Source organism: Bombyx mandarina, chromosome 18 (assembly GCF_030267445.1).
Source record: "Bombyx mandarina strain Sakado chromosome 18, ASM3026744v2".
NCBI lineage: Eukaryota > Metazoa > Arthropoda > Insecta > Lepidoptera > Bombycidae > Bombyx > Bombyx mandarina.
In genome coordinates this window covers 12,089,687-12,112,723 of record NC_143224.1, presented here as the reverse complement: position 1 = coordinate 12,112,723, position 23,037 = coordinate 12,089,687, and the positions used below count along the sequence as shown (strand labels likewise).

At 37.0% G+C, this 23,037-nt stretch overlaps 1 protein-coding gene across 2 annotated transcripts; it reads right to left on the bottom strand.

Annotated features, from left to right (window-relative positions):
• Positions 1-1,074: 1,074 nt before the first annotated feature.
• On the bottom strand, positions 1,075-21,483 carry LOC114253497 (uncharacterized). 2 transcript variants are annotated; one of them, XM_028188433.2, is made up of 9 exons: positions 21,226-21,483; positions 20,328-20,535; positions 13,306-13,516; positions 12,559-12,921; positions 7,203-7,388; positions 5,921-6,042; positions 5,134-5,298; positions 3,214-3,384; positions 1,075-2,060 (listed from the first exon to the last, which is right to left on the bottom strand). In XM_028188433.2, exons 2-9 carry the CDS (start codon positions 20,517-20,519, stop codon positions 1,767-1,769), a joined length of 1,704 nt encoding a protein of 567 aa, XP_028044234.2. In that variant the 5' UTR covers positions 20,520-20,535; positions 21,226-21,483; the 3' UTR covers positions 1,075-1,766. The 2 variants fall into 2 exon arrangements, with proteins under 2 accessions (XP_028044234.2, XP_089590947.1); XM_089734821.1 differs by lacking the exon at positions 21,226-21,483 and adding an exon at positions 20,867-20,953.
• Positions 21,484-23,037: the final 1,554 nt, after the last annotated feature.

The following is a 23,037-nucleotide window of genomic DNA, read 5'->3' as shown; positions in this document are numbered from 1 at the left end:
TATATATATATATACAGTCAAACCTGGATAAGCGAGAGTTCAAGGGAGCACAATCTCATTCTCACTAACCCGAGTTTCTCGCTAATGTACTCTCTGAATTTCATTTCGCGATTTTCCGAATTCAAACACATTCACTATTTTAAGTTTATCACTTAATGACAGTACTTCAATTTTCCGTTTTGACATGATGCAGAACAGAACTTTCCTTCGCAATTGATTAACGATAAACTGAGTAAGTCCGACAAATAGGACGGTACACAGGCACACGTGTCCATTCGAAAAGAATGCGATAAAATTACAACGTTATTTAGTTCCACGAAATAGAGTAGGTTCAATATTGACGAGAAAACAATATAAAAACAATGGTAGGAAGTTCCACGAAAGTTAAGAATGAGTCATAAAATAGCAGATGTTAAATTTGTAATTGGTTTTGTCATTTGTTCCTCCTAAATAATATAAATAAATAAAGCTCGACTGTCGCTTATAGAGGTGTAGATAAGTAGGAGTCTCACTTACGGAGGTCCATGAGGGAAAAACGACTCTCTCTTACAGAGGTTTCTGTTTCTCGCTAATAGAGGTTTTGGGAGCTTAAAATGACGGGTCCTGGCTATTACTCTCACTTATAGAGTTTTCTCACTTATTCAGTTCTCACTTACCCAGGTTTGACTGTATATGTATATGCGTCTATCTTAATAGAGATCTTGACTCGAAAGTACTTCTTTGTTTAAATCAGTCTTTTAAAATGTGTGGAAATTTTAATTAAAAGCCAATGTTTCAATATTATGACTATTACAATATGTATATGTAATATAGAAAAATATATTTTGATAGTTGGCAGAGTTAGTTGGCACAATATACAAACATCATCGAAAAATATTTCAGTCGTGAAGTATTCGATGTGCCGGATATCATACATAAGAGATTAAACTATAATATATTAGTAGCTATAATACATAAGAGATTAAACTATAATATATTAGTAGCTGTAATACATAAGAGATTAAACTATAATATATTAGTAGCTATAATAATATCTTGATTCGCGAAAACCGAAGATAATACTAAATATTTAAATAACAATGAAACGAGAACCTCCTCATTTATTTATTCGAAGTTGATTAACAGTTAAATCGTTTGCAAGAAACCATCGCGCCCGCCAATAGCAATGTACGTGGTACGAAGCTAACGCAAATTTTCTTTACTAACATGCACTTTTCTTCTTAGTGCGAGTTATTTAACGTTCACGATAGCGTAAAAGTTAGCCGAAAGTATGTGCAGTTGAAACAGCGCCCCTAGCGGCAAACGTACGCAAACGTACCAATCCATACAAAATTGTGTTAACTTTTACGCTAGCGAGAACGTTAAAAACTCGCACTAATCACACAGAAACTTTATTTTTATATTGAGGAGTAAAACACATAAACAACAACAACACCCTTCTAAAACTTTAAAGTCCACTTTACAAAGCTTCGAAAAGTTCATCGAAATCTTTCACGAAATTAACAATCCTGTCTCATCCTGTACACATGATATAATATATTTAATTATCGTACAAATATATTTTATATTAAAAATAGTAATTTGATCTGCTTTTGTTAGCCATTTAGTCTTCAAGCGCGATTCCTCTTCTCGACCACCACCAACCAACATCGATCATTCGGAATATTATGAATTATTGGTACATCATTGATTTCCCTCAGGGTCACCCTCGATTCATTTTCGTATAAAAAAAAATCCATTACACGCTGCATCAACCAATTCTTCGCCTAGCAGCAATATTGCTCCTTCAGAACCTTCCTCAGTATCTTCCCCGAAGGACTTTTAGGGATGCTATCTACAAACTTAAAGTCTTCTATTCTCTTGTAAGCCGCTACCCGCTCTCGGACGTAGTCTTTCAGTTCTTCAGAGTTATCGTTGAACCCTGGTTTTAGGGATATAAATGCTTTAGGGGTCTCCCCTTTGGTTGGATGCGGGACGCCTATGACCGCAGCGTCGCTGACGGATGGATGAGAACGAAGGACGGCCTCCAGCTCGGCCGGTGGCACTTGGAATCCTTTGACCTAGGAATGTGAGTCCAATTTTAGACGGTGCTCGTTTTGGGACAATATTTGCTAAACTGGGATTCAAGTGGGACCAAATAGGATCGTCTTTTTTTATCATGATACCAGCAGTTGTACCTATACTGAGATCTTCGAACTTATATCTAGCGGTAGGCAGCGGCCATGCTCTGCCCCTGGCATTGCCGAGATCCATGGGCGACGGTAACCACTCACCATCAGGTGGGCCGTATGTTCGTCTGCCTACAAGGGCAATAAAAAAAACCTATTTGCTAGTAGCCTAAGAGGTTATTCCAGCTACACGCGGATGGGTAGGTGAGCTCACGGGCACAACCTGAGAGAATTTGCTAACACTAGCCCCTAGCAAGATCAGTGCTTCTCAGAACCTACCACCAGATCGGAAACGCGACCCACTGAGAAGATCCAGCGAGAAACCCAGTGAGCTAGGATCGTAGCCTTTTTAAAGACGACTTAGTTTATTGCTTGCATGGGAGAAAATAAACTTGGGAATGGTCATATGGGAGTTTGCATTATGACAATTTAATTCGTTGTACGGAGGTATCGAACAGAATTGTATTTAAAAAATTAAATAATTGCTAATGGAGGAGTCATCTAAAGGTATATCTATACTAATCTATACTAATATTATAAAGAGGAAAGATTTGTTTGTTTGTTTGTTTGTTTCGAATAGGCTCCGAAACTACTGGACCGATTTGAAAAATTCTTTTTCCATTAGAAGCCGACATTGTCCCTGATGAACATAGGCTACTTTTTTAATTTATTTTTTATTTATTTTTTTGTTTCATGTGTGTTTTAATGTTTCCGAAGCGAAGCGAGGGCGGGTCGCTAGTGGAAACTATACCTATTTCTGGATAGTTGGTCTCTGTCCGATTTACCTGGTTTTAAGTGGTTACTGGAGCTCATAGACATCTACAACGTAAATGCCGCTGCCCACCTTGAGATATGAGTTCTAAGGTCTCAGTGTAGTTACCACGGCTGCCCCGCCCTTCAAACTGAAACGCATTACTGCTTCACGGCAGAAATAGGCAGGGTGGTGGTACCCACCCGTGCGGAATCACAAGACTTCCTACCACCAGTCCTACGACAGCGGCATTTACAGTGCGGTCGTGAGTCTGTCTGTGATGACAAGTAATACCTTGATAAGTTCCTTGAGTCGATCAGCGATGGTCAGCGTTCCCTCCTCATCCACGTGTCCCAGGTCTCCGGTCCTGAACCAGCCGTCCGCGGTGAACACCTCCTCGTTAGCTCGCGGGTTGTTCTTGTATCCTCGCATCACTTGCGGACCGTGCACCAGGATCTCGCCAGTCTGGGATGCAAAATAAAGTAATCTCATTATCACCGACATTTACAAAGTCCAATACATTTTGATATTAATTGAAGACATGAGTGGATGAAGGGGTTATGTATCATTTATAAGATTTTTGAGTTTTTACATTGAATGAAGGTGTTATATGCCCATATTCGACCTTAAAGCTTCACGTTTAAATGCTATTTTTAGAAAATGCATGTGATGAAGGAGCTATGTCCGAAGAAATGTACAAGTAACAAAATGTTTATTGACCGTTTTCTCAAAATTAACAATTTTTTTTTAATTTTTTATTGCCCTTGTAGGCAGACGAGTATACGGCCCACCTGATGTTGAGTGGTTACCGTCGCCCATGAATTTGTATTGTATCATATCCCCTTCATCCACTCATGTCTTCAATTTTGATTAGTTTTAGAAAACGCGTTAGACATTATAGCAAAAAATTGGGGCTAAAAGACTAAAGTCCAGGTTAAAGTCCATATTAGAAATCTTTCATCTGGCGGTAAAGTGTCTTACGCGTCTGCACGGGTGAGTGCCGCTCTGCCTATTTCTGCCTTGAAGCATTAATGCGTTGCCATTGGGAGGATGGCACGACTGTTATACTTTACATTATTGAGTCTTACTTAAATTAGGAAGTCGTCGTGGCCTAAAGGATAAGACGTCCGGTGCATTCGTGTTGAGCGATGCACCAGTGTTCGAATCTCAGGCGGGTACCAATTTTTCTAATGAAATACGTACTCAGCAATAAATGTTCACATCGTATAATAAAAATCAAACCCGAAAAATTATAATTTGCGTAATTACTGGTGTTAGGACGTCTTGTGAGTCCGTACGGGTAGGTACCAACACCCTGCCTATTTCTGCCGTGAAGCAGTAATGCGTTTCGGTTTGAAGGGTGGGGCAGCCGTTCTAACTATACTTGAGACCTTAGAACTTATATCTCAAGGTGGGTGGCGCATTTACGTTATAGATGTCTATGGGCTCCAGTGACCACTTAACACCAGGTGGGCTGTGAGCTCGTCCACCCATCTAAGCAATAAAAAAAAAAAAACTCAAGTTGGTTGGAGACTTTCAGGTTATGATGTCTATTGGTTCAGATAACTACTTAAAACCAGATGAACCGTGAACTCCACAGATCTCCTTCTCTCGCTATGAGTTATGTAAAATTTCTTGTGACCCTAATAATAGATGTCTATGGGCTCCAGTAACCACTTAACACCAGGTGGGCTGTGAGCTCGTCCACCCATCTAAGCAATAAAAAAATATAAAAAAAGTTGCACCAAAATTTTATCACAATCAAATGATTAGTTTAAAAACTTACAGAGGACAAAATATATGAGATGTACCTATGTATGTACATTCGGACAAACATTTAATATATGCATGTAGATCAGGGGCTCCCAAACTTATTTTGTCTACTGTCCACTTTGAGAATAAATTATATTTTAGCGCTCCCATTTTTTCACCAACATAAAAACTACTATAGCGATAGCTCAGTCGGTGTCTAAGAGTCCTCCTAGATGAAATTACAAATAGCCTACCAAGCCTCTACACAACGCCCCCATTTTTTTCTGGGTCTCTTACCGCCCTCCTTTAGGATTGCAGCGCCCACAAGGGGGCGTTGTCGCCCACTTTGGGAAAGGCTGATATAGAGAGATAGAAGACTAGAAGGGACATTTTGAGGTTTTCGAGTTAGAATGTTGAAAAAAAATGTTGCATCGTGAAATTACTGTCTCGTCTAGAAATTACCTGATTAGGTCCGATATTATTGAGGTCGTTGTCGACGATCCTGAGCCGAGTGCTGGGTATGGGAGGTCCAGTCGCATCGTAGTTCTTCTTGCAGCCTTTAGGAGTCAATGAGATCGTAGGCGATGTTTCCGTCAACCCGTACCCTTGACGGAAATCAATTTTTTTCTGAAATAAAAAGTGTATTCGTTACTTACTATATTAAAGTGAAACTTTTACTTTTACTTTCTCTCAAACTTTTTCGTCTGTGTGTTGCATGTCGCGTGACGGTCGGCCGCGGAGTAGGGGTAAAGTGAAAGGCGCTCGTCAGCGCAGCTAAGGTCAATATGGCGGCGCCTATAGTTCGCAGCAGCTGACCGTGTAGTGTATAGACTACTCATCTATATTACTTGTTTGTGCCAGTACCCCACGCTATTTTGTTTGTTTTTGTCAGTGTTTAATGTAAATGTTGTTTGTCAGAGTTAAATGTCTATAATGTGAAAAAAAGTTTCACTTTTACCACACAATCCTTTTTTTTAAGTGAGCATTAAGTAGATAATGGTTATATGGTACCACTTGGTTAAGTATATCACGACCTAAAAACGCCGTTAAACTTGAGACATGAGGTTAGAGTATTATATTATTATAACAGTTGTCCCGTCCTTGTCACTGGAACGAGTGTCGGTATGCAGTTGGAACAGCGCCCCTAGCGGCAACCGTAGGCAAACGTTCCGACTCCATACAAATTTGAGTTAACTTTTACGTTATCGAGAGCGTTAAAAAACTCGCACTAAGCACACAGAAGTCTTACGTTAGCTTTCTCAAAGAATCTGTGAGTGTCGGAGGCGGAGAGAGGCGCGGCGCCCGACACCAACACCTCGATGTACCGAAGAGACTTCTCCGTGGCCGCCGGGTGCGATGCCATCAGAAACACTGAGAAAACGACCTTATTACAATGAATTTATGCTCTCAATTACTAAAGCTTAATGAAATGCAGATTATCCATGTACTAAATGCAGACTAACCATGTTGTTTTTGACAGTTGAAAGCAATGTAGACTTTATGACGGGAACGCGAGGAGTGAAGTTGTGTGATTTGTTTTATTTTGTCTATATAGTGTTTCTTCATGTTTAAAATGTGTAATAACGGCGGTTTATTAACTGTTTAGAATCTGTGAAAGTGCACAATTGTGGGAAAATGAAACAAAGCAGGTGGACGTAGCTCCTCAGGATCCTCCAATAAATCCACTGAAAAAGTCTCAGTAAATGACCACCTTTTACTGAGATTATATTTCATCACATATCATTTCATTTGTAAATTTAATTCGTTTTTAATAATTTATGTTATGTCGCGAATAGTTTCCTTCGTTTTTTATTATTCATAAACGGTAAATAATTAAAACGGCGAATTTAAAAAAAATATGACTTGACGCTGGCTAATGCACGAACCGTGCCGGAGCTAAAAGACAAAGAAGAAGAAAGCAATATAGCAGCGCGCTTGCTCATTGTATGGTCCACAATTCTGCTTATTTCTACTGATTGTTAACAACGCGTGCAAAGCACAAATGCTAGTCAAATTTCATGAATAATGATGATTCGAAAATTGAAAGCATCCAATAGCACAAAAATTAGTAATTTCTTGGGTGTGTTTGAATACGGGAAACATATACACACAATACAAACACACTCAGGCGTCGAATAGCCAATTCGATTACACTTTATTCTGATCAGGAATATAATTTATATTATACCCAGATAATGTTAGGTTACTAATTGCTTAGGTGGGTAGACGAACTCATGTCCCACCTGATGTTAAGTGGTTACCGGAGCTCATAGACATCTACAAGGTAAATGCCGCCACCTACCTTGAGATATAAGTTCTAAGGTCTCAGTTTTAACCCTATATCGACTGCCCCACCGTTCAAACCGAAACACATTATTGCTTCAAAAAAGATAAAGGCAGAGTGGTAAGCTCCCGTCACAAGACGTCCTACTACCAGAAGATTTCTACCACCATTTAAAAAAAAAGTCAACATATAAGCTTCATCTCCTGTCTCCGACTTTTAAAACTAGCACAAAGAAAATGTGACTTACTTAATGGAGGAGCAACAAACAACAGATTAGTTTTGTAGCCTTCGATTGCTTTGAAGTAGTCTTCAGGAGTGAACTTCTTCACGGTCACCAATTTCGCTCCTTGGGCCATCTTGTGGAACATCAGCACTGATGCAGAGTAGATGTGGAACAGAGGTAGAACGACCAGCACCTTGTCCTGATGTGTTTCTGGAGATCAAGAAATATGAGTCCTTAGTTTTGGTATATTAATTATTTTCCGACTAAGCCACTGAGCAACGGAGTGAGACACCTCAAAAATCGGTTGTCTGTAAAGTCGGTTTACTAACGATAGTTGAACGTGACAACGTCATAAGAAAATACTGATGGAATGGTTTCATTTTTCAATTATCGCAATTATCGTTGCTATAAACAATTGACACCACATTCACTTTTCACTGAGCTTCATACTTGACGAAAACATGTAAATGTATTATTGTATAGCAGCTGTCCACGCGGATGCATCGCTTACTCAAGTAGGAGAGAGACAAATGTCGAACGCTGCCAAACGCGGAGGCAGATTGTGCCTCTTTATGGCTCGTTGCGCGCTCTCGCTTGCAGTTCAAGCCTTAAATGGAACGCCTCAGAGCGAGGTCACGCCGCATGAGTCATGTTTTTTCGTGCGTGCAGCCGGCTTCATCGAATTATAAGACGTTGTCACGCCAAAAACTCTCCAACTGTATGTTTAAGCGGTATTATTGACTATTTAACTATTGTAAATATGTACTATAAGATCTGGAAAATACTATCATTATCCTGCCCTTCTCCCAGTCACCTGGGGTCGGTGCAACATGTTTTCTCTTTCCATACTCTTCTATCATATACCATTTCTTCGCTCACTCCCTTCTTACCCATATCGTTTTTCACGCAATCCATCCATTTCTTCTTAGGTCTATCTCTTCCTCTATATCCTTCCACATTCATAGTTAACATTCTCTTACCAACCTCATTTTCATTTCGTCTCATAACATGTCCATACCATTCCAAACGCGCACTTCTCAGCTTCTCGGTCACAGGTACCACTTTCAGACTTTCTCTAACATATTAATTCCGTATTCTATCCATTCTCGTTACTCCACACATCCATCGTAACATTCGCATCTCTGCTGCATGCAATCGCCTAATATACTAAAATATACTAATAATATCTATACTAATAATATCTATACTAATAATATCTACTAGAGGTCCCGCATTAGTCAAAATTCGACTATAATTAATTGGAAATGTAAGTTTGTACACTATTATGATTGTATTTTATACTTCTATAATCACAAATTTCGCCAAGACCACACTATAAAAAATATTAACAAAGACAAACAATATTTAATCTGAATTTGACAACAGACGTCAAGAACAAAAGTTTGACAATAAATAGTATGCATGCGTGTGGGCGTCAAATACATGGTATGTATTGTGTGTAATGTTTTCTTTATTGATTTAATGTATCTTTTATGCATTATTTTAAAATAATATTAGCATTGTGCACTTCTTCTCTATATTATCTATAAGTGTGGAAAATTTCATACTCCTCCGTCCGCGCAATTTTCGTAAAAAGGGATACAAAGTTTTTGCTTCACGTATTAATATATAGATACTAATAATGTCTATAGTGTCTATACGTATAATATTTGTTTCGAATTCATTCAATAAATATATTTTTGGATACACCTTGTAGTTCTAAATACATTTATAATATCACTAGCGACCCGCCCTCGGTTCGCTTCGTGGACTTAAATTTATTATTGATTTTATTAAATTTTCTTTTATACAAATCTGAACCTGAGAAAATATTGTAATATAGGATATTGTATAGCGAATTGTATGTAGTACCACCATGAGGATCCAATAGCAAAGATTTGTTGTAAAATGTTCAATTCAGTTTTTTTACATCCTCTTTGACGATATTTGCAGCACGCATTCTGTCAATGTTTTGTCATAACCATAAGGTTACATTAGAAAAAATAATATGGTGATTAAGTTTTCCAAATTTTTTTTTTTTTGCGCGCACGTTCATTAATATATATTTTTTTACAAGAATCTTCTAACAATAATAAACACGACAAAAAAAAGAATTTTAAATAACTTGTTGACTACGTTCTAAATTTATGCGTATACATACATTACGCAGATTTATTTTTTTATAGATGGATTACGTTACACTTGGTTAAACAGAAGGCGGTGAGGAATAATAAATTAAGTTTACATTAGTAATTGGCTTGCGGTGCAAATATTGGTTATTGAAACTACCAAAGTATCATAAAACGTTTTTAATTTATTTGTATGCTTTGAAGATGATAAATATACTTTAGGAAAGGGCTGGTGAATGTCACTTGTCTGTTAAATAAATCGATGTTAGTCGATTCTAGCTTCTATCTTTTCGATATCGATTGATAAATTTTGTAACTGATATACTACGATGATGAGACGCAGCCCTGTCCATCGACAACTACGACTACTCCGCCAAGAGTATCTGACTAGGAAGACGAAGAAGAATATTATTACGTAATCTGGTTGACAATAAAACTATTATTTTAGTAATAATACCTAGCCGGCGTGTTGACGGAACTGCGAAAAGTGTATTTGTGAAAGCGAATTAGTGGCGTCATCAGAAGAGGAAATGGAGGAGCTGCTGCGACGTCTGGTTATAGTTAGCGAGGAAATGGGACTAAAGATCAACCAGTCCAAAACAAAGATCATGATCGTGGATAAATACGGCACCCTTAACGAGAATAATATTCTTGGCCAATACGACATCGTCAAGACTTTCGTGTACCTCAGCTCGATTATTTCCAATAGAGGTGGATCGGAAACCGAAATAAGGCGACGCATCGGAATGGCCAAATCCGCTATGAGCCAGCTAAACAAAATATGGAGAGATCGAAACATACTCAAGAAGACGAAAGTGCAAATTGTTGAGACGCTCGTTTTCTTAATCTTTTTGTATGGGGCTGAGATCTGGATCTTGAAAGAGTCTGACAGGCGTCGCATAGACGCGTTTGAGATGTGGTGCTGGCGGCGCATGTTGCGCATCCCTTGGACGGCTTTCCGGACGAACGCTTCCATCCTCAACGAGCTAAAAGTTGACCAGAGGCTATCCCCCAAATGTCTATATAGAGTGCTCCAACACTTTGGTCATATAGCAAGAAAACCCTCTGACAACCTGGAGAGACTCATAGTGACGGGTAAAGTGGATGGAAGACGATCCAGAGGCCGTAGCTGAAAAAGATGGAGTGACCAAGTGTCTGAGTATCTGGACATGAGACTGAGTCACGCACTTCACTGTGCCACTGACCGACACAGGTGGCTAAAAATTACAAAAAAAGGTCACAGGTGGGCGCATCACGATGCTCAGCAATGAGCGATCGACTGAAGGAGGAGGAGTAGGTATCCGCTTAGCTTGTAATTTATTTTTCTATTATTATTTTTAACTGTATTTTCCTGGCATTTAGAATTGCTTGTGTCAATTTCAGGTCCATAAAATATCACTGGATTTGAAGTTCCATTGGTACGTGAAATCGCGAACCAAAGAACATAATATATGTACATAATAATATGACATATACACCAAGACGCATCCGCTCAAATGCGTCCAGAGCTTCTTTTTTTCCTACCTATGCTGATAGCCTTGAGAAGCTATGCTAGCGTAACCGAGCGAGTAGGTGAGCTTTCGGGGCTCTAGCCTTGGGGCGTTACTAACATTAGCCCCAGCAAGAGCAGAATCTACCACCGGAAGGAAATGCGACCTACTAAGAAGATCCGGCGAGAAACTCAATAGGCTGTGTCTATAGGTTACAAGTAGCACAATCTTGTCTATTCCCACCGCAAAGACGTTAAGAAACTTCGAATTCATATATTTTTTTATTTTTTATTGCTCAGATCGGTGGACGAGGTCACAGCCCACCTGGTGTTAAGTAGTTACTGGAACCCATAGACATCTACAACACAAATGCGCCACCCACCCTGAGATATAAGTTCTAAGGTCTCAAGTATAGTTACAACGGCTGCCCCACCCTTCAAACCGAAACACATTACTGCTTCACGGTAGAAATAGGCAGGGTGGTGGTACCTACCCGCGCGGACTCTGGTGCGCTGGTGGCATTCACATATATTAGCTCCGTACCGTGAGATCGTTGATTTTTCCACATAAAAAGTACAGTATTCCAAATTATGAATAATAAAAAGTAGTGTCAGATGGAAACAGTTGAAATAATACCAATTATAAAATCTACAACCGAAGTAAGTCCGTAGCACCGTCCAAGGCAATATCAACACTTTTGAAATGCCAAAGTCAACCCTCATCTTACGAAAAGCTGCACCATCTGGCCCATGACTCACACGTGATTTCCTCGAATCTTCGTCAAAACATAATTTAAAATGCTACCACAGTTGCCCGTGTGCCAGTTATAAAAACTACTCAAATATGGAACATAAAAAAAAAACAAAAAGAGGTTAAATCATAGTCAGCTGGTCTCTGAAACTATCATTCCTTGATATATGATATAGGTACTATGATATAGAGACAAACATGCATATGATTCTATGCAATCTTATTAAATTTCTAGAATTGAAACCTGCAGACAAAGAGCAAACAAACGTAAAACAACTGTTTTTACGGTCGAGGTAACGCTAATCGCTTAGCAATACAATAGTCTCTTGTAATTAAAAAAAGTCATTGGTAGTGTCTAATAATAATGTCTCATAGCGGATGGAAGAAGACCACGACATAGAGATCCGACACGTTGGGCTGACCACATCTGCACTACTCTCGACACCATTTGATTTTTTCCTGCCTATGCTGATAGCCTTGATAGGCTATTTCAGCTTCGCCCTAACATGTAGGTGAGCTCACCGGGTGTGTTAGCAACACTCAAACCGGAGTGTTGCTAACACTGACCCTAGCAAGAGCAGTGCTTCGCAGAATATACCACCGGATCGGAAACGCGAGAAGATCCGGCGAGAAACTCAGTGGGCTGTGTCTATGGGTTAATTCGCTCGTAGAGCCCTTCGTCGCAAGCGACGGGTTCGACGGGGATAGTGACCGGTGCTTGTGGTACCTAAAAGCACAGTTTATGGATCGGGAGAATGCGTAATGACGTGTTTTGGGCGACTCGACATCAGCGACTCGGCGGCAGATAGGACCAAATATCGTAGAATGATCCAGACTAAGCTCTTGTTGCGAGGAGGTGGTTACGACCCTCAGTATTGACAAAACCGAAGCGAGAAGAAGAAGAAAGTATCTAATGTAATGTTATCGCTTAAAATGTAAACGCTTAAAATTTCAACGCAATCTCGTCGAAGCTGATAAATGCTCGTAAACACACGGACAGATAAAACTTACCAGTAGTCTCGTTATGGCACGCGATCAACGGTTCATTAACCTGTTCACAATTTGCAATCAAATTCCTGTGAGTAAGTTCGACGCCTTTTGGAAGGCCGGTTGTTCCACTCGAGTACGGGAGGAAGCAGACGTCGCTTGCACTCCTCCTGACCTCCCTCAAACAGGATTTGTCCACGTGTACGTCTTCCGTCAAATCGTTGAAGAGTACTGTTCCTTCCGGTGTCACCTCCCCATTTGTTTTTATGGTTATGATTGGAAGATCTATTTTGGCCATCTTACAAGCCTCCTTTATAATGGCCACTGTCTCCGGCAATGTAACCACAATTTTGGCTTCAGACAATACAAGTTGCCTTTGGACTTCATCTGAAAATTTGTATGGGATATTGTTGAGTTAAATCAAGGATTTTTCTCATTCATACTATGATTATATCCAGATTCGCTGATCTCGAAGCTCTGTAATTTTTGAAGCGACCAATGGAGCCTTCGAGTTGATGTCTTTGTGGTGATCGTGGGTTTATAGGCTTCGATGATCGATCGCTCCACACTAGGCAGCATATGAACTCATCAACGCTGTGAAGCCAAAGACTACAAATCTTTGCCTTTGAGGATCATGCTTCTATTATTTTCGTGAAATAATCAGAACGAACAAGGATGAGCAGAATATTTGCTGTCGAATAATTTAAAATATAATCAGATATATTAAATTACTCGTTTTTTTTGTTGTTTACGGAGCTGGAAGTAACTTACGCGCCGTATAAATCGGGTTTATAGATGTTATAATGCCTCCAGCTTCTAATATTCCCATGGTCACAAGGGGATAATCTGGGACGTTTGGTAGCATCACGGCTACGACGTCTCCATCGCGGACTTGGAACTTCCTTCTAAGGTTTGCTGCGAACGTGTTAGAAAGTTTGAAACCTTGCTCGTATGTGTACCCACGGCCTGTGGTGGCGCAGACCTGAAATCAAGTGAATGGTTATCATAATTTTATTCGCACAGAAGCACACCGCTTTCCTTATATCAATCGGTAAGGCGGGCTTCGGATAGCCTGCCGACCGAGAGGTCTGGTGGTCGTGGCGCCGACGACCGCCGGTCCGGTGTCTTGAGGGGGAGGGTGATGGGAGAGATGTGCTCTACACTAAACGATTCACTTTCCCCCCTTTGCCTTTTCATGAGTTCTGTCTCATGCGAGGTTCGGACGTGGCTTGTTGAGCGACAGGAGGTTTTAGTCAGTTCGACTCCGTCATGCCCCGCCCTCCATCCCCAGTGAAGGATGGAAGTCCGGCGATTTCTACCTGACCAAAAAAAATATATCAATCGGTAAGTATTGTGAGTATGGTCTAAGTATTAACTGATCTATATTTTAAATAAATAGGGATAGTCGCTGCTGTGTGTTTCATTTCTGTAATTGGGATACGTATTCATGATCCATTCGGTATTGAGCTAAGAATGTGAATGCCGAAAATCTTGACACATGAGGTTGAGGTCTTTACTGCATAGCAACTGCCAAATACTTCATACCAGAATGAATGTTTAGTCTGGTACTAGAGGTAGCATTAGGGTATGCTGCTACCTATTCCCTGGTTTTTACTCATTTTTAATTCACGAAAACGGTGCTGTTCTAAGACGAAGTCTAAGAGTCAATCTTTAGACCAGAATACGATTCGATGTATGTACCTTCGACAGCAATATTAATTATCGCATTATAGTTAATATTAATCAAAGTTATAATGACTGGAACGGCCTTCATAAGAATGGCTTCATAAGAGAAGCAAAAATAATTCATGTTAATTAAATTCTATTTTTACAGCAACTGATTAAGTTATTACTGTTTGATGATTCAAATTTCCATTAGTTTAATGCAATCGTGACTTCGTATTCGAATCGTACAGGACTCATTACAAAATTGCAATAGGATTGTATAATCTGACGCGGTCACAACGGAAAAACAGCGTTGGACTGTTTTTTATAACACAGGACAATCATATGTGCGAATGAACATATTGAACAGAATTTTGAAGTCATCGTGGCCTTAAGGATAAGACGTCCGGTGCATTCGTATGTAGCGATGCGACGGTGTTCGAATCCCGCAGGCGGGTATCAATTTTTCTGGTGAAATATGTACTTAACAAATGCTCACGATTAACTTCCACGGTGAAGGAATAACATTGTGTAATAAAAATCAAACCCGCAAAATTATAATTAGCGTAATTATTGTGAGTCCGCACGGGTACGTACCACCACCCTGCCTATTTCTGCCGTGAAGCTGTAATGCGTTTCCGTTTGAAGGGTGGGGCAGCCGTTGTACTATAAAAACTGAGATCTTAGAACGCATGTTTTAAGGTAGATAGCGGCATTTACTTTGTATATGTTTATTGGCTGCCGTAACCACTTCATCTACATCAGGTGGGCCGTGAGCTCGTCCACCCACCTAAGCAATAGAAAAAAAAATACGGCTACTTTTAAATAATTGCAACATGTTTGAAGGAACTGCAGTGAACAGATCGCCTTTTTTTTTTTCCACAGGAGAAAATCGCCGGATCCCCACCCGCGCGGCAGGTGGGGTATGTGGGAGTTGAACCTCACTAAAAACTCCTGCCGCTCACAACCGGCGCCCTACCTCGGACCGGGCCGGAGCCCAGTCGGGGCTATTGAAACGGCGGGACAGGGTTGACGCAGAGCACATTACATTAGGAGTGGGTGATATAAATCGTATATAGATTCAATATCTATATATCGCAGCAATATCGTTGAATATCGCCCCGCACGAAATCTATATATCGATATCAGCCGATACACGATATCGCTCGATGTGATGCGCATCGGCATAACGTACCGATTCGTGAATATCAGCAATATTCGTTTGGTTTGTATCGAATCGGCCAGAGTGAGTGAGCGCACGATAGGGATATCATGTGATGAATGAAACAGAAACAGGCTTTATCCATACAATTGTAAACCTTATATTTAAGTCCATATGTTGTAGATTATTCTTAGCGTATCAGCAGGATACAATTTAGGAAAGAAGTTTCAACTTTCGACCGTAACTTGAATGCAGTATTAGCCTATTTGCATCGTTGAATTTAATTTCACGGGCTTTGACCTTGAACTAGAATTTTTGGACAAGTGTTTATAAATACTTAAAAGTTTTTTGTGTTTGATTTTTAAAGTACACATTTTTCTATTTTTAGTTGAATCCAAATAATTGAGTTTATTTCTTGTGTTTGTATTAAACTTTTGAAATTTACACTCTTTTGGTATATTTTGTAATCTTAAATTAAGGCACAAAATACTAAAAACTGAAAATAATGTAGCCAGTCCTAAGCCTGGTAAAAGCATGAAGGAAAGTTTTTTTGATATTTTTATTTTCATGTCCTTTTTATTACTTTAAAATCATATTATAAATTGATATCAGAAAACCAACCGTATAACGTTGACTTAAATCTATATCTACTACGATATTATATCAGCGTATTAGTCTAGTCAACAAGTTCAAAAACGTGTTAAATAGACATAAAGCTCCTAAAAATATGTACGATAGCTCATTGGATGCGGAATGATGTCTACAAAAATGTTTTTTAAGGCTTATTAGCACATAAAAAATTGCGATTGTTATAAACAAAATAAGATTTAAAAAAAAAAGGAATTTGGTTTTTCCTTAATAATTTCTAAAATAATGGTATTTAAGGAATTTTGAAAAAAGATCCTGAAAGAGGAGGAAATTTCCAATAAAAAAGTCCCAACTCCCGGAATTCTATCTCTATTATTTATAAAAAAAAAATAACGCTGAAAATAGCGCTCCGCGCGGTCGCTACGGCATAGGCGCGCAGTCTAAAAAGCCGGTATATCGCCTAAAATAATTTTTTTATAGTATTAAATAACAATTAAAAAATTTGAATAATTTATGGTGTAATCTAAACACTTGAAGGAAAAAAACCTCGGTGAAAAAAAAATTTAACATCGATTTATCAAAAATTTACACCATTGTTAATTAACTAACTTTTTTCCAATCTCTGTTTTTATAAATTACGGTATAAAAGTTACAATAATTCATCTATAAATTTTTCCCTTCGTGGAGCTCTTATCATTTAAGTACTTAATAAAGTTAAGCAAAAAAAAATTTTTAATCTTTATTATTTTGATAATTATAATTTTTTTTAATTAACAAAAAATTTAATTTCTAAAAAATGTTATGAAAAAAATTTTTTTTTCGTAATATCTTAATATTGCTGTTTTTGCATCTACCATAGGTTTTAATTAACATTTAAAAAAAAAAAAATTTACGCTATTTGTTAAGAAATTGTTTATAAATAAATAGACTATTTTGGGATTTAAAAAAAAAAAAGAATTACCGTCTTATTGTATAGGTGAAATAAAGATTTAGAAAAAAAAAAAATCTTAAATAAATGTTTTAATTGTTTAAAATTTTTTTTTTCATATTTCAATTGTTTAAATAATTAGTTAAGAAATTATTTTTTTCTTAAAAAACATCATTGACTCTTTTCAGCGGATTAACAAAGAAATACATTTTTTTATAAATAATTTCATTGTTTATTAACTTAACAATTTGTTATAAAAAATTAATATTAATCGTTATATTTTTTTTCGAAAACTACAAAAAATTATAAAAACAACCATATATATAAAATATAGAATTTTTTTATTTATTTTTTACAGAATTTTTAGATATTATATGATAATGAAATTACAGCCGTTACATAATTTGTCAAGCTATAAATTGTTATAACTTTTAAACTATAAGAGATACGGTAAAGGACACTCAGGTCATTTTTATAAAGGATTTATTTATCTTTAAAATAAATTCAAAATCGATCCTGTAACTATTGTTTATCAGTTATAAGCATTTGTTTATAAAAAATTATGATTTCTTTGATATTTTTTGGAATTTCATAGCTTATAATTTGTTGAATAATATAGATACAGCTACGGACCCAAAAACTTTTTTGTTCTATGATAAAGTATCTTTCTAATTACGTATAAATCATAGAAATATATAATTTTGTTTAAATAATATACTAGTTTTAATTTATACTTACCTCATTTACATTCTGCTATCGATCAGTTTTCATTTATTTATCAAATGCTTATAACAACTGATAAACAATAGTTACAGGATCGATTTTGAATTTATTTTAAAGATAAATAAATCCTTTATAAAAATGAGTGTCCTTTACCGTATCTCTTATAGTTTAAAAGTTATAACAATTTATAACTTGACAAATTATGTAACGGCTGTAATTTCATTATCATATAATATCTAAAAATGCTGTAAAAAATACAAATTTTTTTTTTCTATATTTTGTTATGTATGGTTGTTTTTATAATTTTTTGTAGTTTTCGAAAAAAAATATAACGATTAATATTAATTTTTTATAACAAATTGTTAAGTTAATAAACAATGAAATTATTTATAAAAAAATGTATTTCTTTGTTAATCCGCTGAAAAGAGTCAATGATGATTTTTAAGAAAAAAATAATTTCTTAACTAATTATTTAAACAATTGAAATATGAAAAAAAAAATTTTAAACAATTAAAACATTTATTTAAGATTTTTTTTTTTTCTAAATCTTTATTTCACCTATACAATAAGACGGTAATTCTTTTTTTTTTTTAAATCCCAAAATAGCCTATTTATTTATAAACAATTTCTTAACAAATAGCGTAAAAAATTTTTTTTAAATGTTAATTAAAACCTATGGTAGATGCAAAAACAGCAATATTAAGATATTACGAAAAAAAAAAATTTTTCATAACATTCTTTAGAAATTAAATTTTTTGTTAATTAAAAAAAATTATAATTATCAAAATAATAAAGATTAAAAATTTTTTTTTGCTTAACTTTATTAAGTACTTAAATGATAAGAGCTCCACGAAGGGAAAAATTTATAGATGAATTATTGTAACTTTTATACCGTAATTTATAAAAACAGAGATTGGAAAAAAGTTAGTTAATTAACAATGGTGTAAATTTTTGAAAAATCGATGTAAAATTTTTTTTCACCGAGGTTTTTTTCCTTCAAGTGTTTAGATTACACCATAATTTATTCAAATTTTTAAATTGTTATTTAATACTATAAAAAAAATATTTTAGGTGATATACCGGCTTTTTAGACTGCGCGCCTATGCCGTAGCGACCTCGCGGAGCGCTATTTTCAGCGTTATTTTTTTTTAATAAATAACAGAGATAGAATTCCGGGAGTTGGGACTTTTTTATTGGAAATTTCTTCCTCTTTCAGGATCTTTTTTCAAAATTCCTTAAATACCATTATTTTAGAAATTATTAAGGAAAAATCAAATTCCTTTTTTTTTTAATCTTATTTTGTTTATAACAATCGCAATTTTTTATGTGCTAATAAGCCCTTAAAAAACATTTTTGTAGACATCATTCCGCATCCAATGAGCTATCGTACATATTTTTAGGAGCTTTATGTCTATTTAACACGTTTTTGAACTTGTTGACTAGACTATATCGTTTCAAATCTCAAATATCATGAATCGAGAAAATCTACTAGCATCCATCAATATATAGATTCAGAAAATATATAGATTCAATATCCGATATTGATACTCGATATATAGATACGATTCGATACGCGGCAAAACCGATATTACCCACTCCTACATTACATCCATCCCACCGTCCCACGGACGCCGGACCGGCGGCCGCCAGCGACACGACCACCGGTTCCCTCGTTCAGCGGGCCGAGAGCCCGCTTTGATGGCGCCGCGTTACACCTTCCCCCAGAGCGGTCGGGGGAACGCGGTCTACCATCACCCGGCTTCCTACTGCGGATAAGCGTGCAAAGCACGCCACCCCACGTCTGGGTCTCTCCCCGCACAAGACGGGTGGGACCCCTAGCTCTTAGGGGGCCAGGTCACGGATACGACCCCGGTCCCGACCCCCTGCTCGGCGGCGGCGGGTTTCTGCGTAGTGAGGAGAGCTTTGCCTCACTCGCCCCGCCGCCTCCTTCTGCGAGAGAACAGATCGCCTTAGTAGTTTCTCAACGATTTATTATGCTGTTTTTTTTTTAATTGTAGTTCATGACTCACACTGACGGATCACGGGACCTAAATCCGTTTCGCAGTTGTGTTAAACCTTTTTTAAATAAATATCAGACATTCGAAGTGTGGCTGACGTTCTTGTCTCTTTCTGGCAGAAATCGTCCATTAAATGCCGTTTTTTAATTCAATGCATGCCATTAATGGCAAATGTTTTAATTGCGGTAATTATCTCCTGTAATTTACAGGCAACGGCAGAATAACAGCGATAGTTTCACAAAGCTGAGCCGCGGCCTTTTTATCTCCACTGTGTTAGTATAATATATTGTAATATTGTTTAGAATTAGGATTTTGATGTCATATTAATTGAAATTTTATTTGTATTTGTATTATGGAGTAAATAAATGCAATTATTATTATAATTATCTAATCTTTGGCGATCGCCGGTTTCACCAACCACGTTGGGGGGGCGCTTGAAGAAGATCCCTTTATTGATCGCCTAAATCTCTATATATAAAAATGAATTGCTGTTCGTTAGTCTCGCTAAAACTCGAGAACGGCTGGACCGATTTGGCTAATTTTGGTCTTGAATTATTCGTGGAAGTCCCGGGAAGGTTTAAAAGGAGAAAATATAAAAAAGCTCGGAATAATATAAAAACAAACAATTTTGTTTTTCCTTTGATGTGTCTTTTATTTATCGATTGAGGCACTACGAAGTCTGCCGGGTCAGCTATTATAAATTACATACCGCCATAGTCCTCTCGGGCCATCTCTCCAAGTTCTTCCATACATATTCGTATAGCGTACTGTTAGGTATTTCCACGTCTCTGTACGGAGAACTTATCTCATTATCAGCACTCCAAACGCTTTGCTTACGAATTAACTTCGAACTTTGAACCCATTTTGTTAAAGATCTTTTTATGAAATTCTTCGACAACATTCTCCAGACTTTGTTCCTATGATAAATAAATAAACATATTATCAAAAGATAATTCTTATCTGTTACCTATTTAAATATGAACCTTACGCTTAACGAAAATATGGAGCGCGTCTTCAAAGTCAGAATTAATATATTACTGCAAACGACAGTTTCTTATATAAATAAAAGATAAAAGGAATAGTGAAACAATAACGCGAACACATTTGCCTTTTTAATTATTTTCATTGTTTCATTATTCAGTCGTATCACTTTCAAAACATTATAAAACAAAACGTTAATTCAGAATTGAATGACTCATGCAGAATTTACACGAAATGCGTTAACAATAATAATGTACTTTCGCTTACTTTGTGCCTTAGTGTAAATCCTACAAAATTCACTTAAGCTAAACATTAACCTAAAAATGTAACTAAGCTACCGTTAATTACACTGCCATACTGACTTAAATCTACCATCATAGCAATAACAAATGAATGAAGTTGTCCCATTAGCGGGTTGATCGAAAGTATTATAAAGAATGCAAAGGTTAAGTAAGCCCTTTGGAACCAGTCAGACGAGAATGCATCTTAATATACCCACTTAAATAATAGAAATATACAGATTCTCGATACTCGACTGCTCCACTATTCAATTACGAATGAATAAAGCAAGTATTAGCCAAATACTCGAACGAAAGAAATGATAGTGAAACTACAAAAATACCAACCTCAGATCACGTCAAGCAAATAACAGACAACTTCCAAACAATTTAATATTTGATGCACTACTTGAAACAGTTATAAAACACATATAAGATTAAAATGGTACAATATTGAAACAAAAAGTAAATATTGTTATCACGACGAGCCGTGCGGCTCACTCTGTTTCAATCTTAGCACTAAACAAACCACAACAAAAAACAGTGTACTACTATGAATGCGTGCGATATATTTTTGTCGACCGTCTCGCACGATATCACGTTTATCAACAACAACAAAGTAGTAGATCTGTGGACGCTTTGGCATACTTTACAGAAGTATTTAAAAGAAACCAAACAAGTTTTATATGTTACTTTTATTCGTTAGCTATAAGAATGAACTGAACAAACATTAGATGAATTTAGGTAAACATTCGGCTACATTAGTAGTATTTACTTTATTTAATCAGAAGCCGGTTCCGCGGTGAGCTTGGGTGCTTTAAAATGTGAATTGTGGTTTATAAGGTACTCGATGATGACCGGGACTCTGTGGTCAGCTCTAGTGCGAATATCACGTGGTTGTCATCGCGGTCTATTAAATATTATTCTTGCATGTTATTTGTAAATATTTCCTTATTTGTGAGTGTTTAACATTTATTTATTTAGTTTAGTTTATGTTTCTCGGTGTTGGTAAGTAGTTTTATATTCTTTAAATATCATATTTTCTTACTTATTATAAATTAATTCTTTTTTATGGTGTACCCTCACTTATAAAATGTAATATGAATTCTGACAAAAATAAACCTCCCGATCCGGGGATACCAGAACATGATTCTGAATCCCGGGATAGTGAATCCCTAGGATCTCCAAGTTTTTCAACATTGACAGCTCCTTCCATTCGGTCAAGTTCTTCCTCACCTATTCCTGACGTCGAGCTATTACCAAATGAAGCCTCATCGCGGAAAAGAGGCCCAATCGCAGATGATCAGTCCATTAGACACAAAATAACTAGGATTGAAAATTCGACAAAATCATCGAAAAATAATCAACCTTCGACCCCGGCATACACTCGTAAATACCTATCATCAGATTTGGGACCTTTTGCAGTACATGTTTCTAAGATTGAAAGTGACCCCTCTTCAGGAGTATCAATCCACCCTGTAAAATTTGGTCAATTCATCTTTAAACATAACATTCCACATATCAGTAAAGACGGAATTAAAAAATTAGGCGGTAACAGGATAGTTGTGGAATTTACGATCTCATCTGCTGCAAACGATTTCCTAGAAAATAGTCTCCTACTTGAAAAAGGCTATAAAGCTTTTATCCCGTCTTATCAGGTAACTCGTATGGGAATTGCCAGGGGCATTCCCACAGATTTCTCTAATGAAGAGATACCAAACTATATAGATGTTCCATTAGGTTGCGGAAAGGTAGTTAAAGCTAGGAGGCTTAATTATAAAGTTAGGAAAGAGACATCCTACGAATGGCGTCCTAGTGAGACAGTAGTTCTGACTTTTGATGGACAGCGGCTCCCTCGCTACGTTTATTGTTTCTATAACTCTATTGCCATAGAACCCTATAAATTTCCAGTGATACAGTGTTTTAACTGTTGTCGTTACGGCCATGTTAAAGAAGCGTGTAGATCAAATCCACGTTGTCATAAATGCGGCGGACCACATTCTAGCAATAGATGTTATATTAACGATGACTCACTGTCCTGCATTTTTTGTTCAGGCACACATTCCGCTTTAGATAAAAATTGTCCTGAGCAACAACGTCAACGCGAAATCAAAACACGTATGTCAGAAGAAGGAATATCTTTTCAGGAGGCTGCAAAAG

Coding starts and splice junctions, on each gene's coding strand:
- LOC114253497 (XM_028188433.2), bottom strand. CDS start 20,519: ATGTTGTCGAAGAATTTCATAAAAAGATCTTTAACAAAATGGGTTCAA. Junction 13,517..20,327: donor GGCCCGAGAGGACTATGGCG/GTATGTAATTTA, acceptor ACTTGATTTCAG/GTCTGCGCCACCACAGGCCG. Junction 2,061..3,213: donor GACTCAAGGAACTTATCAAG/GTATTACTTGTC, acceptor TCACATTCCTAG/GTCAAAGGATTCCAAGTGCC.